This window comes from Saccopteryx leptura, chromosome 5, assembly GCF_036850995.1.
Source record: "Saccopteryx leptura isolate mSacLep1 chromosome 5, mSacLep1_pri_phased_curated, whole genome shotgun sequence".
Classification (NCBI taxonomy): Eukaryota; Metazoa; Chordata; class Mammalia; order Chiroptera; family Emballonuridae; genus Saccopteryx; species Saccopteryx leptura.
Window position 1 is genome coordinate 39,425,274 of NC_089507.1, and position 20,198 is coordinate 39,445,471.

General features: G+C 37.8%; 1 protein-coding gene across 1 annotated transcript; it reads left to right on the forward strand.

The window, feature by feature from the left end:
• Positions 1-2,393: 2,393 nt before the first annotated feature.
• EXOC1L (exocyst complex component 1 like) lies at positions 2,394-18,997 on the forward strand. The gene is made up of 3 exons (XM_066385880.1): positions 2,394-2,686; positions 11,907-12,037; positions 18,646-18,997. The coding sequence occupies exons 1-3, from the start codon at positions 2,566-2,568 to the stop codon at positions 18,910-18,912; spliced, it is 519 nt and encodes a 172-aa protein (XP_066241977.1). The 5' UTR covers positions 2,394-2,565; the 3' UTR covers positions 18,913-18,997.
• Positions 18,998-20,198: the final 1,201 nt, after the last annotated feature.

Here is a 20,198-nt window from a genome sequence, read left to right on the forward strand (position 1 = left end):
CATTTCTGAGCACGCTTAACTGGTAGCAAACATTTTACTTTGGAACTAAAGGTCACTCTGTCACTTTCTGAGCCTCTAATTTCAATATTACTTAAGACCATACTGGCACACATAGTCTTTCTTTTCTTAAGAACTTCCAGATAAAGTTGTAGTATTTCCTGCAGGAGTGCACTTGAAATTCTCACAACTAAATACCATGCATTACTGGCAACAAAAGCAAATGAGTATTGATAAAGTATGTCTAGCAGAGGAGAAAAACATAAAACAAAGAATTACATAAATAAAAATCTAATTAAATTTCAATGACAATATTTCTGATGAGTCGGTCTGATTGCCATATCAGTCTTTTATTTTCTCTCTCTGTATGAAGACTTAAACATTCAGAAAATAATTTTTTATGTGTAAAAGCTAGAAATAATTTCCCCTCTGGAAACCTCCCTCCTAAAATATGGATCCACTGATAAACTCCCTACATGAAAATAAAAAGCAGTTGTGTCATATTAACTCCATCTTTCATATTCAATTATATGCCACAGCTAATTGATTTTATTATCTGAATATATCTTATATTTATCTACTCTTCTCCATTTCCATATCCAAAAGCATAATGCTTATTAGTTCTCTGGTCCTCTAGCCAAATTATTTTAATAGACTTTCAGATCACAAGCAGAATAGGAGAATGCTCAAGTGGGAAAAGGCCCTGGGAATCATTCTTCAGATGAGGAAACTGAGCATCAGAAAGGCAAATAACTCACCTAGGAATGCACAATTCAGCCTAGCCACAGACTTGCCAATAATTTTTCTTTAGAGCAGCCAAGGAAGACACAATTGCTTTCCTGCTTACAATCATGCCCATCCCTTTTTTCCTCGTTAGAAAATTCATCTTCCTATGATAGGAGCCAACAATGACAAATATTTGCTTTCGTCAGCATAGCCATGTGACCAGGTATAAAGGGAAGTGTGCTGCCTGGTTTCTGTGACACAGTTTGCTTTTGACAAAAAGAGAAATCAAGTAGAGCTACTCCTTACCCCCAGCCACTTTCTTCCTTGTCCTTGGAGCTGAGCAACAGCAGCCTGAACATCTGAGAATGGAGGATCAGAAGAATGGAAAGCACGCGGATCCCTGATCTACGCATTAACCCTGGGACCACCTTCTTGCAGACCTCTTATTATGAGAGATTGTTTAGTCTTTCTTATTTACAACTTTATGTCATAATTCTATTACTTGCAGCAGAATGCATCTTGAACAGACTAGTGCCTCGTTCATTTCTGTACCTTCCATCTACCCCACTAAGCTCTACAAGAGCAACTAACAGGTCTATTTTACTTTCCATTTGCCATATTCCCAGGTGCTAGAGTAGAATCTGGTACAGAGTCAGCTCTTGAAAAATATTGGTTGAATAAATAAGCGCCCCCAAATCCTCAGAGTCACTCTACTTCTATCAATAAAGTCCAAAGGATTAATCTGGCATTCAAGGCCATTCATGATCTGGCTCCAGCCTTATCTTCCTTCACACATGCTACAATTTCAAAAAACTAGACTATTTCCTGTCCTCCCAAATACTCCCTGTGCTTGACTGGTTCAGGGCTTTGACTCACAATGTTCCTCCCACAGAATACGCTTCTACCCTCCACCTCAATACTTTCATTCTTCAAACTCCAGCTCTTCACCCATAGAATTATCTTTGACGCTTTCCAGGTACAAATATCTCTTCTCTGTTCTCTTTTGTGCCATTTATCACTTTTAAACATTTATGACAATAGTGTACTCATCTCTATTAGATTATGGGCTCTCTTTGAGGATAGGAAAGTCACCCTCCCAAGGAACAGATGCTTTGCCCCAGTAAGTACCTAGCAAATTTTTCTTTGTGAGTAGTGGAATAAATAACATTAAAATGAATTCATTTTAAAAATAATTCGGTCCCAAGAATTGGTGTTGGCTCTCACAGAAGCAAAGATCTGAATGAATTGCTGGAGGGGGAAAAAAGGAGGGAAAGAGACTTGTTGGAAGTGTCAGGAGCAAACACGGGTGTTTTTTCTCTCGCCGATGCCAGCAAAGTTCTTAATGGACGATGATCCCAATCAATAGAGCCAGACAGCTGATTTACATAATGGAATCAGGCTGAATAGTGGTCTTCCTCTGCAGAGTCATGAAAAAGGGGAAGGCTGCTAGATTAGAACAACCAGGGACTCCACAAGTATATCTCCTGGTGTTGATAAATATGTTCCCCATCAACAAACCACGGGAGAGCTCCAGAGAACAGCCTGCGGGAGCCTGGACGCTGAGGCGTGACGGTGGGGCCAGAGCTGCTGCTGTATTTTGGCTGCTGCTGCTGCTGCTGCTGCCGCCGCCGCTGCCACTGAGCTGATACCGCAGCGCGGGGTCTGACGCGCTGAGCGCTCTGGGAGCCTGGGTCTGCCTGGGAGCGAGATGTTGTGAGAGTGCGATTTGGGAGGTGGGTGGGACTCACCTAGGAGCTGCAAACCAAAACAAGAAATCTAGGCAGAAAAGGAGAGAAAGGGTGAGCTTGAGCCAAGATATCAGGCCAAGTGGAACTGGAGGAAATGTCATCATTGGTAAAGGAGGACTTGGAGAAGAAACTGTTTAAGCCACTCTCACAGAATCTGTACGAGTTTATCGAAATAGAGTTCTCGGTCCAGGACAGGTATTACCTCTGTGTGTCAGGTAATGTGTTCTTTCTGTTATCGTTTCTAAGCTTAACTAAACCCAAGATGCTTGGGTAATAGAGGGACATGTTTTGTATTTATTTTCCTATACAATACCAGCACTCATGATAAGACTTAACTGTGCCAAGTTCAAAAATTTGGATTCAATAGAAATTTATAAATGCTAAAATGAAAGACAGAAAAGAATATTGTATTAAGAATATTTTGGCTAATTGTTCAGAAATGGATATGTATTTTCCTGTTTGATTATTTTGTCTTCAATCTTTTATGTAATTCACTTACATGGCAAGCAGTTTTACTGTGGAAGAGTTCATTTTTAAAAATTCAACAGAGAGCTCTCTTGTATATTTTTAAATACATTGGAGAATTGAGTTATATAGCTAAATTTCCAACTAGAACAACAAGGGTTCTCACTTTGCATGGCAGGAAGAAAAAAGATCTTAGGTTTTCTTCTGAAGGCTTATTTTGAATAAAGAATGATCTTTTTAAAAATTCTCCTATTGGAAGTATGCTCACAGAAATAATACTTTACTGGGAGAAATTAGTTCATGAACATGGAACTTTAAGGTTAAGAGAATGTTCTCTAAACTATTTAAAATATTTTCCCTCAAGGTTTTAAAATTCATGAAAATTGTCCAAAGGTAGAAAGAGGTTTTTGTATGATTTGCCTAGCTGGTAATTTTTGTGCTGACTTTAGACAGAAATACTTGTGCAATTACGAATTTTATATACAGTATTTCCTCTTCCCAATCCATGCCTTTCAATACTTTAGAGGGGCTCAGGAGAAAAGAGCTTAGAAGTCCTAAGTGTTTATTGTGGACTTCCCTTATAAGGTACTCACGTTAGCATTTTCAGAAAACAACTTGTTATAATTCCCTTCCTGGTAATTGCTTAGAAGGACTTTCTAAAGATGTCAAGAGGAAGTACTGTAAGGGATATAAAATATCTATTAACAAGTCTTAAGAATTTTTTAAAATTCTACCAAACTTAGTAAGTATAGTATTTACTCAATAATAAAAACAGTGATATATAGACATCTAACACTTTACCTAGCATATTTTGCTATATATAAATACAAAGTGTGGGGACTTGGCGGTATTTCAGAAAGGTAAAAAGCTTAATTGGCCCAGAAAAAGAATTCAAAGTATGTAAAAAAAAGTCCAATGAAACAATTTTAGAAACTGTATTTTATTCTAATCATCAAATCTTAATTTATTTTGACTTAGTATATTAGAGAAGATGCTTATTCCAAAATGAACATTTAGTAATTTTTTACTTATTGAGATCTTCCTTTAAAGAGTTAATTACTCATCATGTAACATTAGTATACAAGTAGTTTTAAAGAAAAACTTATAAAAATAAAATAATCATAAAAATTATATATCTAATTTGCCATATGTATCTTAATGCTGCCCTTCAACTATATAATTAACTAAACTTACTCTAAGAGAAAAAAAGTCCCTTAGAATTAAATTTCTGGATATGGATGTGATTTTTTTTCTCCCCAGTATCCTTGAATTCTGAGAAAGACACCATGGGCAGGGGTCACCTGCTGTCTTTTTTCATAAATGACATGAATCCTTTTAGGTAGGATTGGAGGGTCAAGGTGTTGGCATTATTACCATGTGTGAAGGCAACCCCTTTAAGGTTCAAATTTTTTATCTGGAAAATGACCAAGTAGGTGATGACCATCATTAGTAAAGTGCAATTATTCTGTCATGTAAGAAGCAAGGAAAAACAAGGGCCTCTCAGATGTGAGGAAGAGAAGACAATATTGTGATATTCCAGATTAAAGATTATAAGTCATATTAGTTCACTAACTTTATACAACTCTCCTATATATCACATCCATCAAGTTAAAAGCACTTTCCCCAAATGTAACTTCAACGTCTCTTTATGACCGTTTCAAATACATTTAGACAGAACAGTAATTTAAGGTAAAATCAATGCGATGCTTGACAGTCCTAAATCTTTGACCATGCTTCACTCCAAAAATTTCCACTGATATGAATCAAACAGGTCATATCACAATTGTTGAGGCAGGGAACTCCAGATTTTGAATGTTAGTCACCTCCAGGAAGTAGAGGGACACATAGTTATGATTTCCTTTTATATCCTATAGCACAGCAGTTCTAAATTTTTAAGAACCACAGTTCTAGAGTAGTCAAATCCCATCGTGCAGTTTTCAAATTTTAAAAGATATGCTTAAATAACTTAAACTTTCTATTTATCCTATCAGAGTATGCCGCTTGCAGGGGTCTCACAAGCAGATGATTGCAATTTGCTGTTATTTTGATACATTACCCGGTTGATGTCAGAAGTCAGATGTCAGTGCTATACGATCAATCACTCTCCCTCTGTAGTTTGCTAGGATTGACACCGGGGATATCTTGGCATCTTAGTTCTCTCCCACCTCAGGGTTTGTATGGTCATTTTTCCTTGAGAATAGCTTTCTCTCACCTGGAACATCATTATCCCTGGCTGTTAAAAGCAGCATCTTCTTATGAAGGAAGGAAGTAGCTCTCTTACATGTGGGCACGCAAAAGGTTAAGTCACTTGTGCAATGATGGGAGTGCACATGAATTAAAGGAATTCTGACGGACTTAAAATAGCATTTAAAACATAAACCGTCATTAAGTCAGAAGTAGCAGGGCATGGTGGGATGAACCTCAGAAGGCTTGGAAGCAGACAGAACTGGTGTGAAAGTTAACTCGGCTTTGCCTACCTCCAGCTGTGAAATTTGGGGCAAAATAACTAACTGCTCTGGCCTCAGTATTGACATCTCTAAAATGGAAAAAATAACACCTACATTGTGCATAGTGCTCTCCTGTTAAGTGCTAAGTAGGAAAAAACAAACATGACAAATTATATTTCAAATAAATAAAATAAAAGGTAGGGTTATATTTTTTAATATACAGAAAAAGTATATTTACTGTGAAAATATATGCTGAAATATATAGGTATAAATAGTATATACTGTAGGTATTTATATTGAAAATAAAATTTATAGTAAACATATATAAGTACATATATTAAATATATAATAAAGAAACTACATATTAAATTATGTATTTTATAAATAAAAATTATATACCTATTCAGTCAGGTTATTTTTAAGTATTTTCATGTATTTAGAAAGACATTTTCTATTTGTAGATATTAAATTGAAAATAATGGGCGTTTTATATAATTATGAAAAGAGTATGCATAAATTCTCCACACATATTACATTTTGATGCCAGATTATACTATTCTGAGAGCCAGAGAATCTAACAGTTTTGTCAAATCACTTACAATAAGAATGTTAACAATGACAGTATTTAAAAAGTTAAGAAAAATAAACAGAATCCTAGAGGTTGGGCGGCTTATAAACACCAAACATTTACCTATTTCTCATGGTTCTGAAAGCTGGGTAGTCAAGTCCACGATCATGGAACTGCACTGGCAGTTCTCATGTCTAGTGAGGACTCACTTCCTTATAAATGGTAGTCTTCCCGCTGTGACCTTGCTTGGCAGAGGCGTAAAGGATCCCTCTAAGGTCCATTTACAAGTGTGGTGGTGCATCATTCATGAGGGCTCTGCCTCCTGATACCATCACCTAGGGGGTTAGGATTTCAGCACCTGAATTTGGTTGGGAGATGCAAACATCCAATCTATAGTTTCCAATACAGCTCCCAAATTGGTTTTATGAAAATACTTCTAGAAAAAAATGGTGTGTGAAAATTACTTTTTTGATGAAATCAATAACAGCATTCTCAATGACCCCAAGACATCATCAATACACTGAAACATTTTCATTGGAGCTTCTTGTCTTTGATAACTCTTGGTAATTTTTCCCTATTATTTAATTTCAATGATGAAAACAATCATAAACACTAGGGTTCTGAAGTAACAATCATTTGTTTCTTTAAAGTGTTGTGCAGCTTCCTCATGAGCGGCTTTTCTTCTATTTTGACAACTTACGTTTGTTCGATTGGCCGATCTTCTTTCTAGTCACTATGCTGCCATGTCATAGAGGCAGTTGTGAATGACAATGTTTATTTTGAAATTAAAAGTGAAAATAAATGGTGGGTATGGTTTAAGATTGTAATTCTGAAAATGCTAACTAAAATATTAAAACTGAAGCAGATTTATTCTGAATTTCCATGAGTTCATAGACATTACTCACCAAATAATTCAATGTCACCTCTGGTGTTACTGAAAAAAACTCTCTAACCTTTTGACTGTATAAACACATTTCTGTTTTAAGACAATGTGACAAGTTTCCACTTTCCCATTCCATTAGTGTGGATATGGCCATTTAATTTTGGCTGGCGGCACAGCTTAAGAGTGGGAATTAGGGATTGGGCCCAGTCCAGCCCGAGTAGACTTCTTTGACTCTTGGCTAAAGACAACCTTGGAACCTCATTCGTTCCAGAGGAGGCTATTATGCCAAATTAAGGAAGCTGGACTGTCTCTGTACCAAAAGATTAAAAACTTAAAGCATGTTCTATTTTTTTTTTATTTTTATGTTAATGGGTCAATGGCTATTAATGTAAGAAAACTTGATAATTGGTAGATCTTATCTTCTTAACATCTCTGTCCCCATTCCCTCCCTCCAACCCATTCTTTACAGTACTGCTCCCCCCCAAAAAAGTGCTAAAATTTAAAGTTCCTCCTATCTAGCCACTTAAAATCCTTTAGTGACAACCTTTCCCCAACTGCCCACACATGTAGTTTTCAGGATGGCATTTAAACTCCTTTGCCTAGTATTAGACTAACTTGCTCCTTCCTATTCTTCTTGGTCCCGCCTAGTCACTCCCACACTTCAAGCCAACAATAACGAATACCTGTAATAACTCAAAAGCGCCAAGTATTTCATGCCCTTGTACACCTGCTGCTCCAGAACTTCTTTTACCCCTTTTTCATTCTAACTCCCACTTCCCTTTACAGCTCAGATGACCTCCTTCTGGAAGTTTTCCCTGACCCCCAGATGGAGACATCCCTTCCCTGTGTTCCTAATTACCTTGTCTTTGCCTCATTCACAGCACTGCTGTCATGTGTTTTCTTTTTTTTAATTATATTTTTCTTTTTCAATAATTTCAAACTTACTAAAGAGTTGGAACAATAATAGTACAAATAACTTTCTTCCTGCCAACACGATTCCCCAGTGCCCACCCCAAAACTTTAGTGTATAATTGCTACAGGCAAAGACATTCTCCTCCATAAGTGATTTTCAACTTCTTTCATCTCATGGCACACATCAACTAATTACTAAAACTCTGTGGCACACCAAAAAATATATTTTTTGCTGATCTAACAAAAAAATAGGTATAATTTTGATTCATTCACACTAGACGACTATTGGGTTGGCTGTTGTCATTTTTTTTATTTGACATAAGGGAAAGGAGGTCAGTAACCCCTGCTTAAACAGGTTTATTTTTTCGTGTTTTAAAAATTCTTCTGGCACACCGGTTGAAAATTGCCATCTTACATAATCACAATACAACCGTCACAGCCAGGAAATTAACATTGACCCATTACTATCAACTAATCCACTAACCTTATGTAAGTTTTTAAAAAATTTATATTAGTTTCAGGTGTACAGGATAATGGTTAGACACTTCTATAATTTACGAAGTGATTAGGTCATGTGTTTCCCTCATGAAGCTCCACGCCCTGTAATCTCAGTGAGAGCAGGAGTAGTGCCTTATGGGAATTCATTATTTCAGTGCTTAGCACAGGGCTTTATTCAAAAGGGCACTCAAACACTTATCAACTCAATGAATCAGTGGGTCTATAATCAATCAGTGAGGTTATCATAACATGTAGATGAGGCAGTGGAATTTGCCTCACATGACATTTTCATACAGCATGCTGTTTTTCTCCCCATCTCCACCCTCGCCCTCCCCCTAAGGAGTGAAGTAAGACAGCTAAGCAGAACAAGAACATCGTCTTTTGTTTCTGAGGCAGAGCCTTTGTCTGGACAGGCACAACTGCCTTTTTTGTCCACAAATGGACCTTTTTTTTAGGGCTGGAGACATATACATGGACAGAAACCCATCAACTTTTGCACACAGTCTCAGAACTGAGCCATTTGTGACCCCTGGTTAAGATCTGCTCTCAGTCTTCTCTAGGACAGGACCCTCAGTCATGCCCTTGGTCCCTCAAATATGAATCCCTACTCTACTAAACTCTTGGAATATGTGACCTAAATCATAGCCTTTAGTCTCTTCTTATTTCTTCTTTTAATCTTACCTTGGTCAGGAACTGGCAAACAGGATGCACTCAGTGTTAGTGCCAGGAGTCGTCCGCTAGCGGGCTTCTGCCTTCACGGTTCTAGAGCAACTGCCCTCAGGGAAGAAACCAATGATCCTCGCCAAGTCAGATTCAGTGTCTGGACTGATCTCTTGTTTTACCCAACAAAGTGACTTCACAGGATTGTCTCCGAATCTCTGAAATGCTCATCCTGTTGATTTCCACAGCATTGCACTATTAGGCTTGTCTCTTTCACAATGGCCCCTTTTCAGACCACGATGCTGGCATGAATTTCTTCTCCACTCTGTCTCACCTCTTTCCTCTGCTCTTTTTCCTACACACCTCGTCTTGCAAACCTATCCACACGGAACAATCCCAAGTCTACATCCCATTCTTAAACTATAAACTTCCATCTCTTTCTCTTCTGAGATACATCATTATTCCACCCAACCAGCTCACCTGCCATAATTTCATACTCTAATTTCCATCTACTGTTATTTCCATCCAGTGTCTTTGGTGCCTCATTTTAAATCTTACCTGGACTTACCACTTCTATTTCCATAGCCCACATTCTGTGCCTAAACTATAGCGATAGTCTCTTAAAAAGAAGCAAAATTAGCCTGACCTGTGGTGGCGCAGTGGGATAAAGCGTCAACCTGGAACACTGAGGTTGCCGGTTCGAAACCTTGGGCTTGCCTGGTCAAGGCCCATATGGGAGTTGATGCTTCCTGCTCCTCCCCTTTCTCTCTCTCTCTCTCCCCCCCTCTCTAAAAATCAATAAATAAAATATTAAAAAAATAAAATAAAAAGAAGCAAAATTAAACATTTTAACAATTACTATAAAGCAGGCGCTGCCCTCATGTATATACTTTATCCTTAGTCTTTACACCTGATGAACTTCTAATGTCATGATTTGAATCCAGAATGTCTAAGGCCAGAGCCCATTAAATCACACTGCCTCTTCCAGGGACCTCCATTTCCTCTTTCTTTTCTTCTTCAAAGTATCCCATGTATCTCTGCTTCCAGAAAAATGCTCCTTTAACAGGACACCATTGTAATAGTCTCCTGCTCAAGGAGGAAGGAGACCTACTAACTACGTATGACTGTCTGAGCTTTCACTGACCACTTGACATAGCGCCCTCTTAGATTTGTCACCTCCTCACACTCATTTCTCTGGGGCACTGAGCTGAGCTCCATCATCAATGTTCAGCTCAACTGGTTGCCTTCATTTCAGTACTCCTACACCTTTAGAACAAGTATTCCCTTCACTGGCCCCAGTTCTGGAGCCCTCACTCTCCAGGCCAGCCACCCTTCCCTCCCACCAGAGCAGGGATTCAGACACCACCAGTCTACAGTGGTTTCTGACACTTTCCAAATCCAAAGTCACTCAAAACATTTTCACAACCTTCTTAACCTAGTTGGTCTGATTGCCCACCATATCCTCACACCTGCCTGGTCCAGCTACGCTTCTATTGTCCGTTCGTTATCACATGCTGTCCTTCACCTGGAAATGCCGTCAGTATCATCCCTGCCTTTCCAACCAGAACTCATTTTAAAGCTTTATCTCAAACGATACTTCTTTTCTTTAATTTTTATTTATTAATTTGAGGAAAAGAGAAAGACAGACAGACAGGAACATTGATGTGTTCCTGTATGTGCCCTGACCAGGGATCGAACCGACAACATCTGTACTTTGGGATAATGCTGTAACCAACTGAGCTATCCAGCCAGAGCACAAATGATATCTCTTTTATAACTCCTTCACTCACTATTCCAATTCTTCTCCCTTCTCAGAACTCCTGTTGAGAGTACAGTCTGCTTCTCATCACTTATCTAGCACTATGATTACATTGTAATATAATGCTTTAGATATTCTTAACTAGGAGGGCATGTCAAAGTAGTACTTCTAGAATCAAAAGAGAGTCTTCACTAAATGTAGATTTCAGTTTTACTCTTAGAATACAGAACCTGCTTATAACTAAGTGATATCCATCTTGAAAGAAAATTTAAGGTATTTGATTCTGACTGCCAGCTCCATATACCTATACACATTTATAATACACACTTTATGTAACTCATGTCTGCTAGCTTTGTCTCCTCAACAAAACCATAAATTTCTAGAGGACAGGAACCATGTGTCACACTTGTACCCTTTGTGGCATCTATAATAGTTCTGTCTAGTAAATAGCAGACAATAAATACTCTTTAATTAACTCATCAATTATTTTCCATTCAGGAGATCTAACAGTAAACGTGGAAGTTCAATGATTTTAAGGCCAGGAAATTATTTCCTAATTTTGTTCACATAAAATAAGCAATGCTTTTCCCACACTTTTCAGAGCATAGTATTGAATTTTTTGTCTCAGTGACACATTTTGAATACTAGAATTTGGGGGACACACCAGAGAGGATTAAAAATCTCAGAAATACCAAGCATGTTAACAGTAGCTGTGATGCAAGTATTTCTACCTCAAAAATCTCACCCCGACGTTAAAAGAAAGCATTCACAGTATTTGCTTGATCACTCTTTAACACTGGGTTGCTGTGTGAGCAAAACTGTTTGCTTTCCTGACCTCATTTACTTATATTGTTGCAAATTAAAACTCCAACTTGTTCTGGTAAACACTTTGGCACTGACTATATGCCAACACTAAGCCTCATATTCCCTGCCCTGAGTTAAACCCCATTCCTACCACAAAGCTCACAGCTGAAAGTACATATCTCAGTGTTGTATCTGACAGACACGGTTGTGGTGGTATGTAACCACAAGTGTAGCAAAAATAAAGTTAACACATTGAGCAAATTTGGGGGCATCCTAGTGAAGGTTCAGATACATCAGGGTTCATAAAGGGGGTGCAGATATAATGTAGGTTCAAGCTCATTATAAGAAAAAGGGATACATAAATACTGATAAGTACGATGATGAATAATTTATTACCTCCTAAGAGTTTATGTAAACTAAGTGTTTTTCTGTCCTACAGTGACCAAAAGTGAAGAAGTAAAAATAATTATGGTGAAACACTACAGAATAGGTTTGGATGAAAAATATGAAGTAACAAAAAAGTGGTCTTTGAACGATCTGCAGATGATTGATGGAAAAGAAGCAGATACTGTAAGTGTTACACTTTGTAAGGGAGGTATGGGGTCGATACACTGGAAACCTTTATGTTCATTATCCTACTTCATATATTCTTGGCATGTAACTAAGTTTTAAGATGACATATTGTTCTTAAGCGACAATGTTTAATCTGCTGGGATTATGTACTGGGTTTTTGTTGTTCTGTTTTTATGAGATAAATTTGAATTTTGTCTATTAAATTTAAGAGCATATTTCCTAAGGGTTTTTTAACAGGTTAAACACAATCTCCCTGTCAATCCTGAAATTTTAAATACATGATGCTTCCACCACCACTCTGCCAGCTCTAACTTCCTCCAAAAGCTTTGCGGATTCCTTCCCTCATCTTCAAATTTACTGTCAGCTGCTTGCTTCTCCAGAAGGATCAATAATTCTTGGAAATCCTACAACCTTAAAATTGAAAGGCGAGGAAAAGGATGTATACTTGAATCTCTCCACATGACCATGTGACAAGTGGTTTTCCTAGCCTCCTTAAACTCTTCTATTGATGGAAAACTCCTTACCACATAAGGAAGTCCATTCCATTTCTGAATTGCCATAGTTTATTTTAACATTTCCTATTTATGTTTAACAAAATCTCCACCCATCGGTCCTCGTTTTGACATCTGGAGCAATTCGGAACAAATCTAATCCTCCTTTGGTATTGCAGCCTTTCTAATACTTGAGGGTGGTTATAACGTTTCCTCAAGATTTTCCTTTTCTAGGTTAAATGTACCTATTTTGTCCTTTAAACAACTTTCGTATGAAATCACATAATATAATATGACAGGACAGTATAAACACTAAGAGGTAGTAGCAGTGCTGTTATTTTTTCCCATGGCATTGCTTCAACACTCTTCACTACACTATTTTCTGTCTTCTGGAATGCTTCTGCTTTCCCAGAATTAAATGCAGTATAGTTTAGAATTAAGGCGACTGGTTTGTATTTCCTTTGATCTGGATTCCTTGTTTCTATTCAACACTTAGCTGAAACCTCAGGTCTTTTGTGCATGAATTGCCATTTAATCTGACCTGCCATACCCTCTCCTTACATACAATAAAAATCTGAATAAAGGTCCTTGGTGATCTGGCTTCTTTATCTCTGGTCATCCCACCTTAAACTTCATACATCCACCATGTGTAACTACTGACTCTGAGGCTTAGAATGCCCTGTCGCCTTGGTCTGTCACTCCATCCCCAGAGTCTCCATTGGGTGAAGTCCTACTCGTGTCTCCCTCCCCCAAACCCTATGAATGTGGCTATAAACATGTTATAGCCATCATCCTACAAACTGCAATTGTTGGCTTTTTCTGCATCTTCTATGAATGGAAAGCTTCTAAAAAACTAGGACCATGACTTTTCATCTTTTTCTGTAGCCTTTCAACCTGACATGTATTAGGCACTCAGTAAATATTTGTGTCATTGTTGGATAAATTAGAATTTAAACTAATTTATTCTTAATCCTACTAAATGTCATATTTTTAGTCTGGCTTCTCAAATCTTCTAATATTATGATTTTTAAAATAGTCACTGTTGTGTGATGCAGATATAATGAACCCCACATTTAAGGTTTCATTCAAGTCAATAATGAAAATGATGAAGCAGACAAGGCCAAGTGCATACCTCTAGGTAATTAATAGGTTATCATTGCTATTATTTCTATGAGTGGTAGAACTGCTACCTGCTACCATCTCATACTTAGTAAACTCTTATCAGGTGCCAGGAAACACATGAAGTTCTTTCCACCTATAATTTTACATACTCATCACAAAATGCTCATGAGTTAAGTTCTTTATTACTCTGCATTTACAAATGAGAAAAATGAGACATAGCTCCATTGACTTGCCCAAGTTTACATAACTATTAAGTGATAGAGCTAGACTTTACCCAGAAATCTATTAATTTGGACTGCTTGTTTAACATCTCTACAGATTCATATGTTTTCATTCATTCATTGAGAATTTATGGTATATATCATGCCCTGCCAAGCTATTAGTCTACACTGGAGAATTAGACACACATAAGCCTTAATTCGGCCTTTCTTACTTACTTATTTAGTCTGAATACTTACATTTTGTCCTTAAGATCTTTACTGAAATCAATATATGCTATCTGCTATTTTCTTAACTTATTACGTAAGAATCCTATTTTTAAAATTTAGTATGCTTGGCAAAAGCATGCAAGATATCATTGTTTTCTTTCATAAGTATTGATATAGCATTTTTCTGACTATACATTCTACATAAATGTTAGGAAATACTTAGGAAATAATTGAATATATATTATTGCATATCAGTATGCTGGAATATTACATACACACAAATCATGTCCCCAAAAGAATACCTCAGAACACAATTGTTTACCATTTAATGTGTTTAAAAAGTCAGCCAAATACAAAACTTTTCTACAATATTTTCATTTTGCATATTTAGTCTATCATATTATTAAAATTGAAATCTGAACTTGAAATTTTAATATAAAAATACACATAGGAATGTATATGTATATATGAAACAAACCAGTATTTTAACAATAATTATTATCTCTATGTGATAGGATTACAAAATTTATTATTATTATTATTATTAAAGTGAGGGAAGGGGAGATAGACTCTCACATGCACCCAGACCAGGATCCATCTGGCAACCCCCATCTGGAACAGATGCTCAAATCAACTGAGCTGTCCTCAGTACCTGAGGCTGATGTTAGGACTAACTGAGCTATCCTCAGCACCTGGTGCCGATGCTTGAACCAATGGAGCCACTGGCTGTGGGAGAAGAGAGAGAGAAGAGGAAGAGGGAGGGGAAGAGAAGCAGATGGTTGCTTCTCATGTGTGCCCTGACCAGGGTTAGGATCTGGGACATCCGCATACCAGGCTGACACTCAATCCACTGAGCCAACCAGCCAGGGAAATTATTTTCTTTATATTTTTATGTACTTGTCAGATTTTCTTTACTGTATTAAATTTTATCAGAAATCAATGTCAAACCTGGCCAGGTGGTGGCGCAGTGGATAGAGTATCAGTCTGGGACGAAGAAGACCTAGGTTTGAAACCCCGAGGTCACTGGCTTGAGCCTGGGCTCACCAGCATGAGTGTGGGCTCACCAGCTTGAGCACAGGGTGGCTGAATTGAGTGTGAGATCATAGATATAACCCCATGGTTGCTGGCTTGAGCCCAAAATTGCTGGCTTGAGCAAGGAGTCACTGGCTCAGCTGGAGCCCCCCAGTCAGGGCACATATGAGAAAGCAATCATTGAAAAACTAAGGTGCTGCAATGAAGAACTGACACTTCTCATCCCTCTCCCTTTCTGTCTGTCTGCCCCTATCTGTCTGTCTCTCTCACTTACTAAAAAAAAAAAAAAAAAAAAAAAAAAAAGGAAAAGAAAATCAATGTCAAACCCTGGCCAGATAGCTCAGTTGGTTGGAGCATCATCCCAAAACACAGAGGTTGCTAGTTCCATCCCTGGTCAGGGCACATACAGGAACAGATCGATGTTCCTGTCTCTCTCTCTCTCCCTTCCTCTCTCTAAAATCAATAAAATGAACATTAAAAAAAAAAGAAATCATGTCAAGTTCACTTATCTGTAGTTTTAAGAATTAACCATCCCCACCTCTTTCTTAACTATTTTCTTATTTTTTCCAAAGCTCTCAAATATTCATGTTGTCATAATTATTTCTAGAAGTCTGTTCAGTGTCTGGGGATGCATTCAGGAAGCCTGTCAACTTAGAGTCACTGAAAGTAGCTGTGTTCAACTTTCTTCTCAGCTTCCCAGTCTCTAATTCCATACCGACAGTGCTGATTCTTCTCTTTGCTCTTAGAAGATCATTACCTTTGATAGTGAACTAGATACAAAAATATATATATATATTTATTTTTCTCATCATTTTGCCAGAAGAAAATCTATAAAAATCCAAGGAGCACTTCTTTTAAAGATTTCTTTTATATAGTTGAAGTAAAAATACACCAGTTGTTCTGGGAATTTTTACTTCTCCTTTCTCTTGGAATTGAATTCCCAGGAGTCAGCATTTATGTATATATATTTCAATAACAGTGATACAGTTTTAAATAGAGCCATTTCGAGCCAGAAAGTTGTCAACTTTAAAAAGAAATGGAATTGAAATTGAAGTCAATTTATAAAGCAGTCATCAAAATGTCTGGGGATTTGGAGACTGGCAGGATGCAACAGGAAAGAGAATGAGGTAGCAAAAATTGGGGTTGGGTTGATTGCGATCTTGCTTCTTGTCCTGGCTCTGCCAATAGCTTCATTTGTGACCTGGGCTTCACCTCTCTGGAAACTATTATCCTAACTATAAACAAGAGATCACTGAATGCTGTGTGAGATCCCCTTTCAGCTCGAGGATTCTATCAAGAGCAAGGGAGGGGAGAGGGTGAGAGAGAAGAAAGGAGGGAGGCGGGAAGGGAGGAATCCCAAAGTTTGGTGTGTTTGGCACCAAGGAGAATCCCCTCCAGAAATCTGTAAGTAGGTTTATTCTCTTCTTTCATGCTTACCTATCTTCTCAAATTCATTATGGAAGGAAGGAAGGAGGGAAGGAAGGAAAGAAGGAGGGAAGGGAGGGAGGGAGGGAGGGAGGAGAAGGAAGGAGAAGGAAGGAAAAGGAAGGAAAAAAGAAGAGAGGGAGGGAGGGAAGGGACTTGTATATTCTATGTGTATGCCTGCTCAGGCTTCAGTTATTAGGCTAAAGGAAAAACATTAATCCTCTCCGAGTAACTCAAAAGGATGAAGGATATTTTCTACATGATAAGAAATAAATGTTTCAATGAGGAAACTATATATTTAGTGTGATTAGTATTTGGTGATAAAATGAATATGATTTCTTTTTGTTGAGATTCTTGGCACAGGTGTCTTTCATGCTGCAATTCTGACAGCTAGGAAAAATTTTACAAGGTGTGACTAGGGGAACACTGCAATTAAAAATCATATCACTTTGGCCTGACCAGGCAGTGGCACAGTGGATAGAGTGTCAGACTGGGATGTGGAGGACCCAGGTTCGAGACCCCGAGGTCACCAGCTTGAGTATAGGCTAATCTGGTTTGAGCAAGGCTCATCAGCTTGAGCACAAGGTCACTAGCTCGAGCAAGGGATCACTCGGTCTGCTGTAGCCCCCTAGTCAAGGCACATATGAGAAAGCAATCAATGAACAACTAAGGAGCCGCAACAAAGAATTGATGTTTCTCATCTCTCTCCCTTCCTGTCTGTCTGTCCCTATCTGTCCCTCTCTCTGACTCTCTCTGTCTCTGTCACACACAAAAAATCATATCACTTTGTACCTTTGTATTAAAAAGTGTTGTTTTGTTTTTAAATTTTGTTAATGGTATAAAGCAAGGTGGTATTAATACCAGCATCACCATCTCTGTGGGTAGATTTGGAAAAGGGAACTATTGTTTACTAAGCTCCATACTATGCAATTTATATGACTAATCTCATATAAACTTCATAGCAACCCTATCAAAAAGAGGAGAAAAGTGAGGGTCAGATCACATAAATACTTTGTGGTTACATCAGAGATTCAAAATGGTTGTTTAACTTCAAACCCCATCTTCTTTTTCCTGCCTGATGCAAAAATTTTCCTATTTAAAAAAGATATTGCAAATACTTATATTATTTGTATCTAATGTTCACACACTTCATGGTAACAAATTATTCATCCTCTTGTTTGGTTTCTTTCTGCATCCTTGTCAGTTAAAAGGCAATGTTTACTTCCACTTCTCTTTCAGATCAGTTCAACACACACTTTTTGAGAACCTAGTAGTTACCATGAACACAAAGATAAATCATTCAAACCCTCTAGGCTCAAGAAGAGTTAGGAGTAAGGCAGATAATGAATGTAAAAGTATTTTGTAAACTAAAAAGCATTTTATAAATGCAAGACATTGTTGTTACTGTTATTAGTTAACAGTAGCAAGTATTATTTTAACATACAGGACTTAGATCCGGTTTGGGTTTGATGTCTGCTTTTTCTCAAAATATCTCCACTAGAAGTATAACAAAATCCTAGAGCAATTCAATAAGAGGCAGTGTTTAGTAATTTTTCAGTTTCAGTCCAATGATTTAATGATCCTTGTTCTTAACTTTAAAGGTAATTCTACCTTACTTACTTAATTATTTGCTATTAACTCCAAAGTCAGTAAGTTGGTGATGTATAGTATACCAAAAGTTAATTAGCCATCATATATTTTCCCCTTCTACCTTTGGACTAGAACAAAGAACCAACCTCCTAATAAAGAAAGGAGAAACCTTTCCTCCTCTCCAGAAGTCTGTAAGTGGGTTTATTCTCTTTCTCCATCCCTACCCATCCTCTCAAATTCACTACTCTGGGAAGAGCTGATAACTTCTCATTCTGTGACATGTTTTATTTGTATAATTGAAAAATTACAGATGCTTCAAAAATAATCCTTATTGTTCTTTTTAGAAGCAGTATGTTTGAAGCAGGTAGCTTTGGAAAGCTGATGTGTAGATTTTAGAAATATATTTGGTACTAGTATTTTATATTCAACAAGCATATGCAAAAGAATATGAGGGAATCCAGGAAATCTAGTTACTTTTCTCACTGCAATCGAAATCATGTCTCTCTTTCTCTTTTAGGACAATCCATTTTTTGATCTGCACTTCAAGAAAGTGTACCGTTTAGAAGCATATAGTTGTGCTTCTAAATATGCCTTTGCTCGAACTGTAAATAAGCTGAATCATGCATATCTTAAGAAGGACTTACAGATTGTGAACTTTGATTCTACCTACATCAATGATGATTCTATCTGGTCCTCCAACAACAAGGACTGCTTGGTTCTTATGAGAATATGCTTTTATGCTTTCAATCTGTTGTGCCTGTCTCTGTGTCCCTTGCCACTCTAAAGCTGTATACCATTTTCTTTCATCAGTATTCTAGGAAAATGGTTTCCTAAGTAAATATTGGTAGTGATGATTTTTTCCCCTTTGTCAGTGACTTATTTATATGAAAATAAAGAGATGCTTTGTGAATTGCAGTAAATGTGTTTAAATGCAATCATTCATCTTTTGAGATTTTTGCCTATGTGTTCCTTGCTAATTTTGGAAGGAGTTGGATGGTTTTGCCTAAATTAGTATTCTACTAAAGAGTATCAAGAAATATCCAAAAGGATTAAATATATGAAAAGACATCCTATATCCATGGATAGAAGACTTTATATTGTCAAGATGCCGGTGCTACCCAAAGCCATCCACAGATTCATTGCAATTCTTATCAAAATTTCAATGGATTTTTTTTTTTCAGAAATGAAAAAGCTTATCCTCAAATTCATATGAATTCCAAGGGGCCCCAAATAGCCAAACAATCTTGAAAAAGAAGTACAGAGTTAGAGGACTCACATCTCCAATTTCAAAACTTACTGCAAAGCTACAGTAATCAAAATAGTGTGGTACTGATATAAGGATAGACATATAGACAAATGGAAAAGAATTGAGAGTTCAAAAATAAACCCACCATCTATGGTCAACTGATTTTTGAAAAGAGTACCAACCTCATTCACAAGGGAAAGAATAATCCCTTGCACAATGGATCTGATACAACTAGACATCTAAGTTCAAAAGAATGAAACTGGGCCCTGGCCGGTTGGCTCAGTGGTAGAGCGTCGGCCTGGCGTGCAGAAGTCCCGGGTTCGATTCCTGGCCAGGGCACACAGGAGAAGCGTCCATCTGCTTCTCCACCCCTCCCCCTCTCCTTCCTCTCTGTCTCTCTCTTCCCCTCCCACAGCCAAGGCTCCATTGGAGCAAAGATGGCCCGGGCGCTGGGGATGGCTCCTTGGCCTCTGCCCCAGGCGCTAGAGTGGCTCTGGTCGCGGCAGAGCGACGCCCCCTGGTGGGCAGAGCGTCGCCCCTGGTGGGTGTGCCGGGTGGATCCCGGTCGGGCGCATGTGGGAGTCTGTCTGACTGTCTCTCCCCGTTTCCAGCTTCGGAAAAATACAAAAAAAAAAAAAAAAAAGAATGAAACTGGACCCTTATCTTACACACACACACACACACACACACACACACACACAACACAACAAATAAAATGGATTAAAGACTTGAATATAAGATTCAACACTGTAAAATTCCAAGAAGATTTTGCCTGCAGCAATATTATTTTGATATTTTTATTGGTGATTTTCTACGACCCTCAT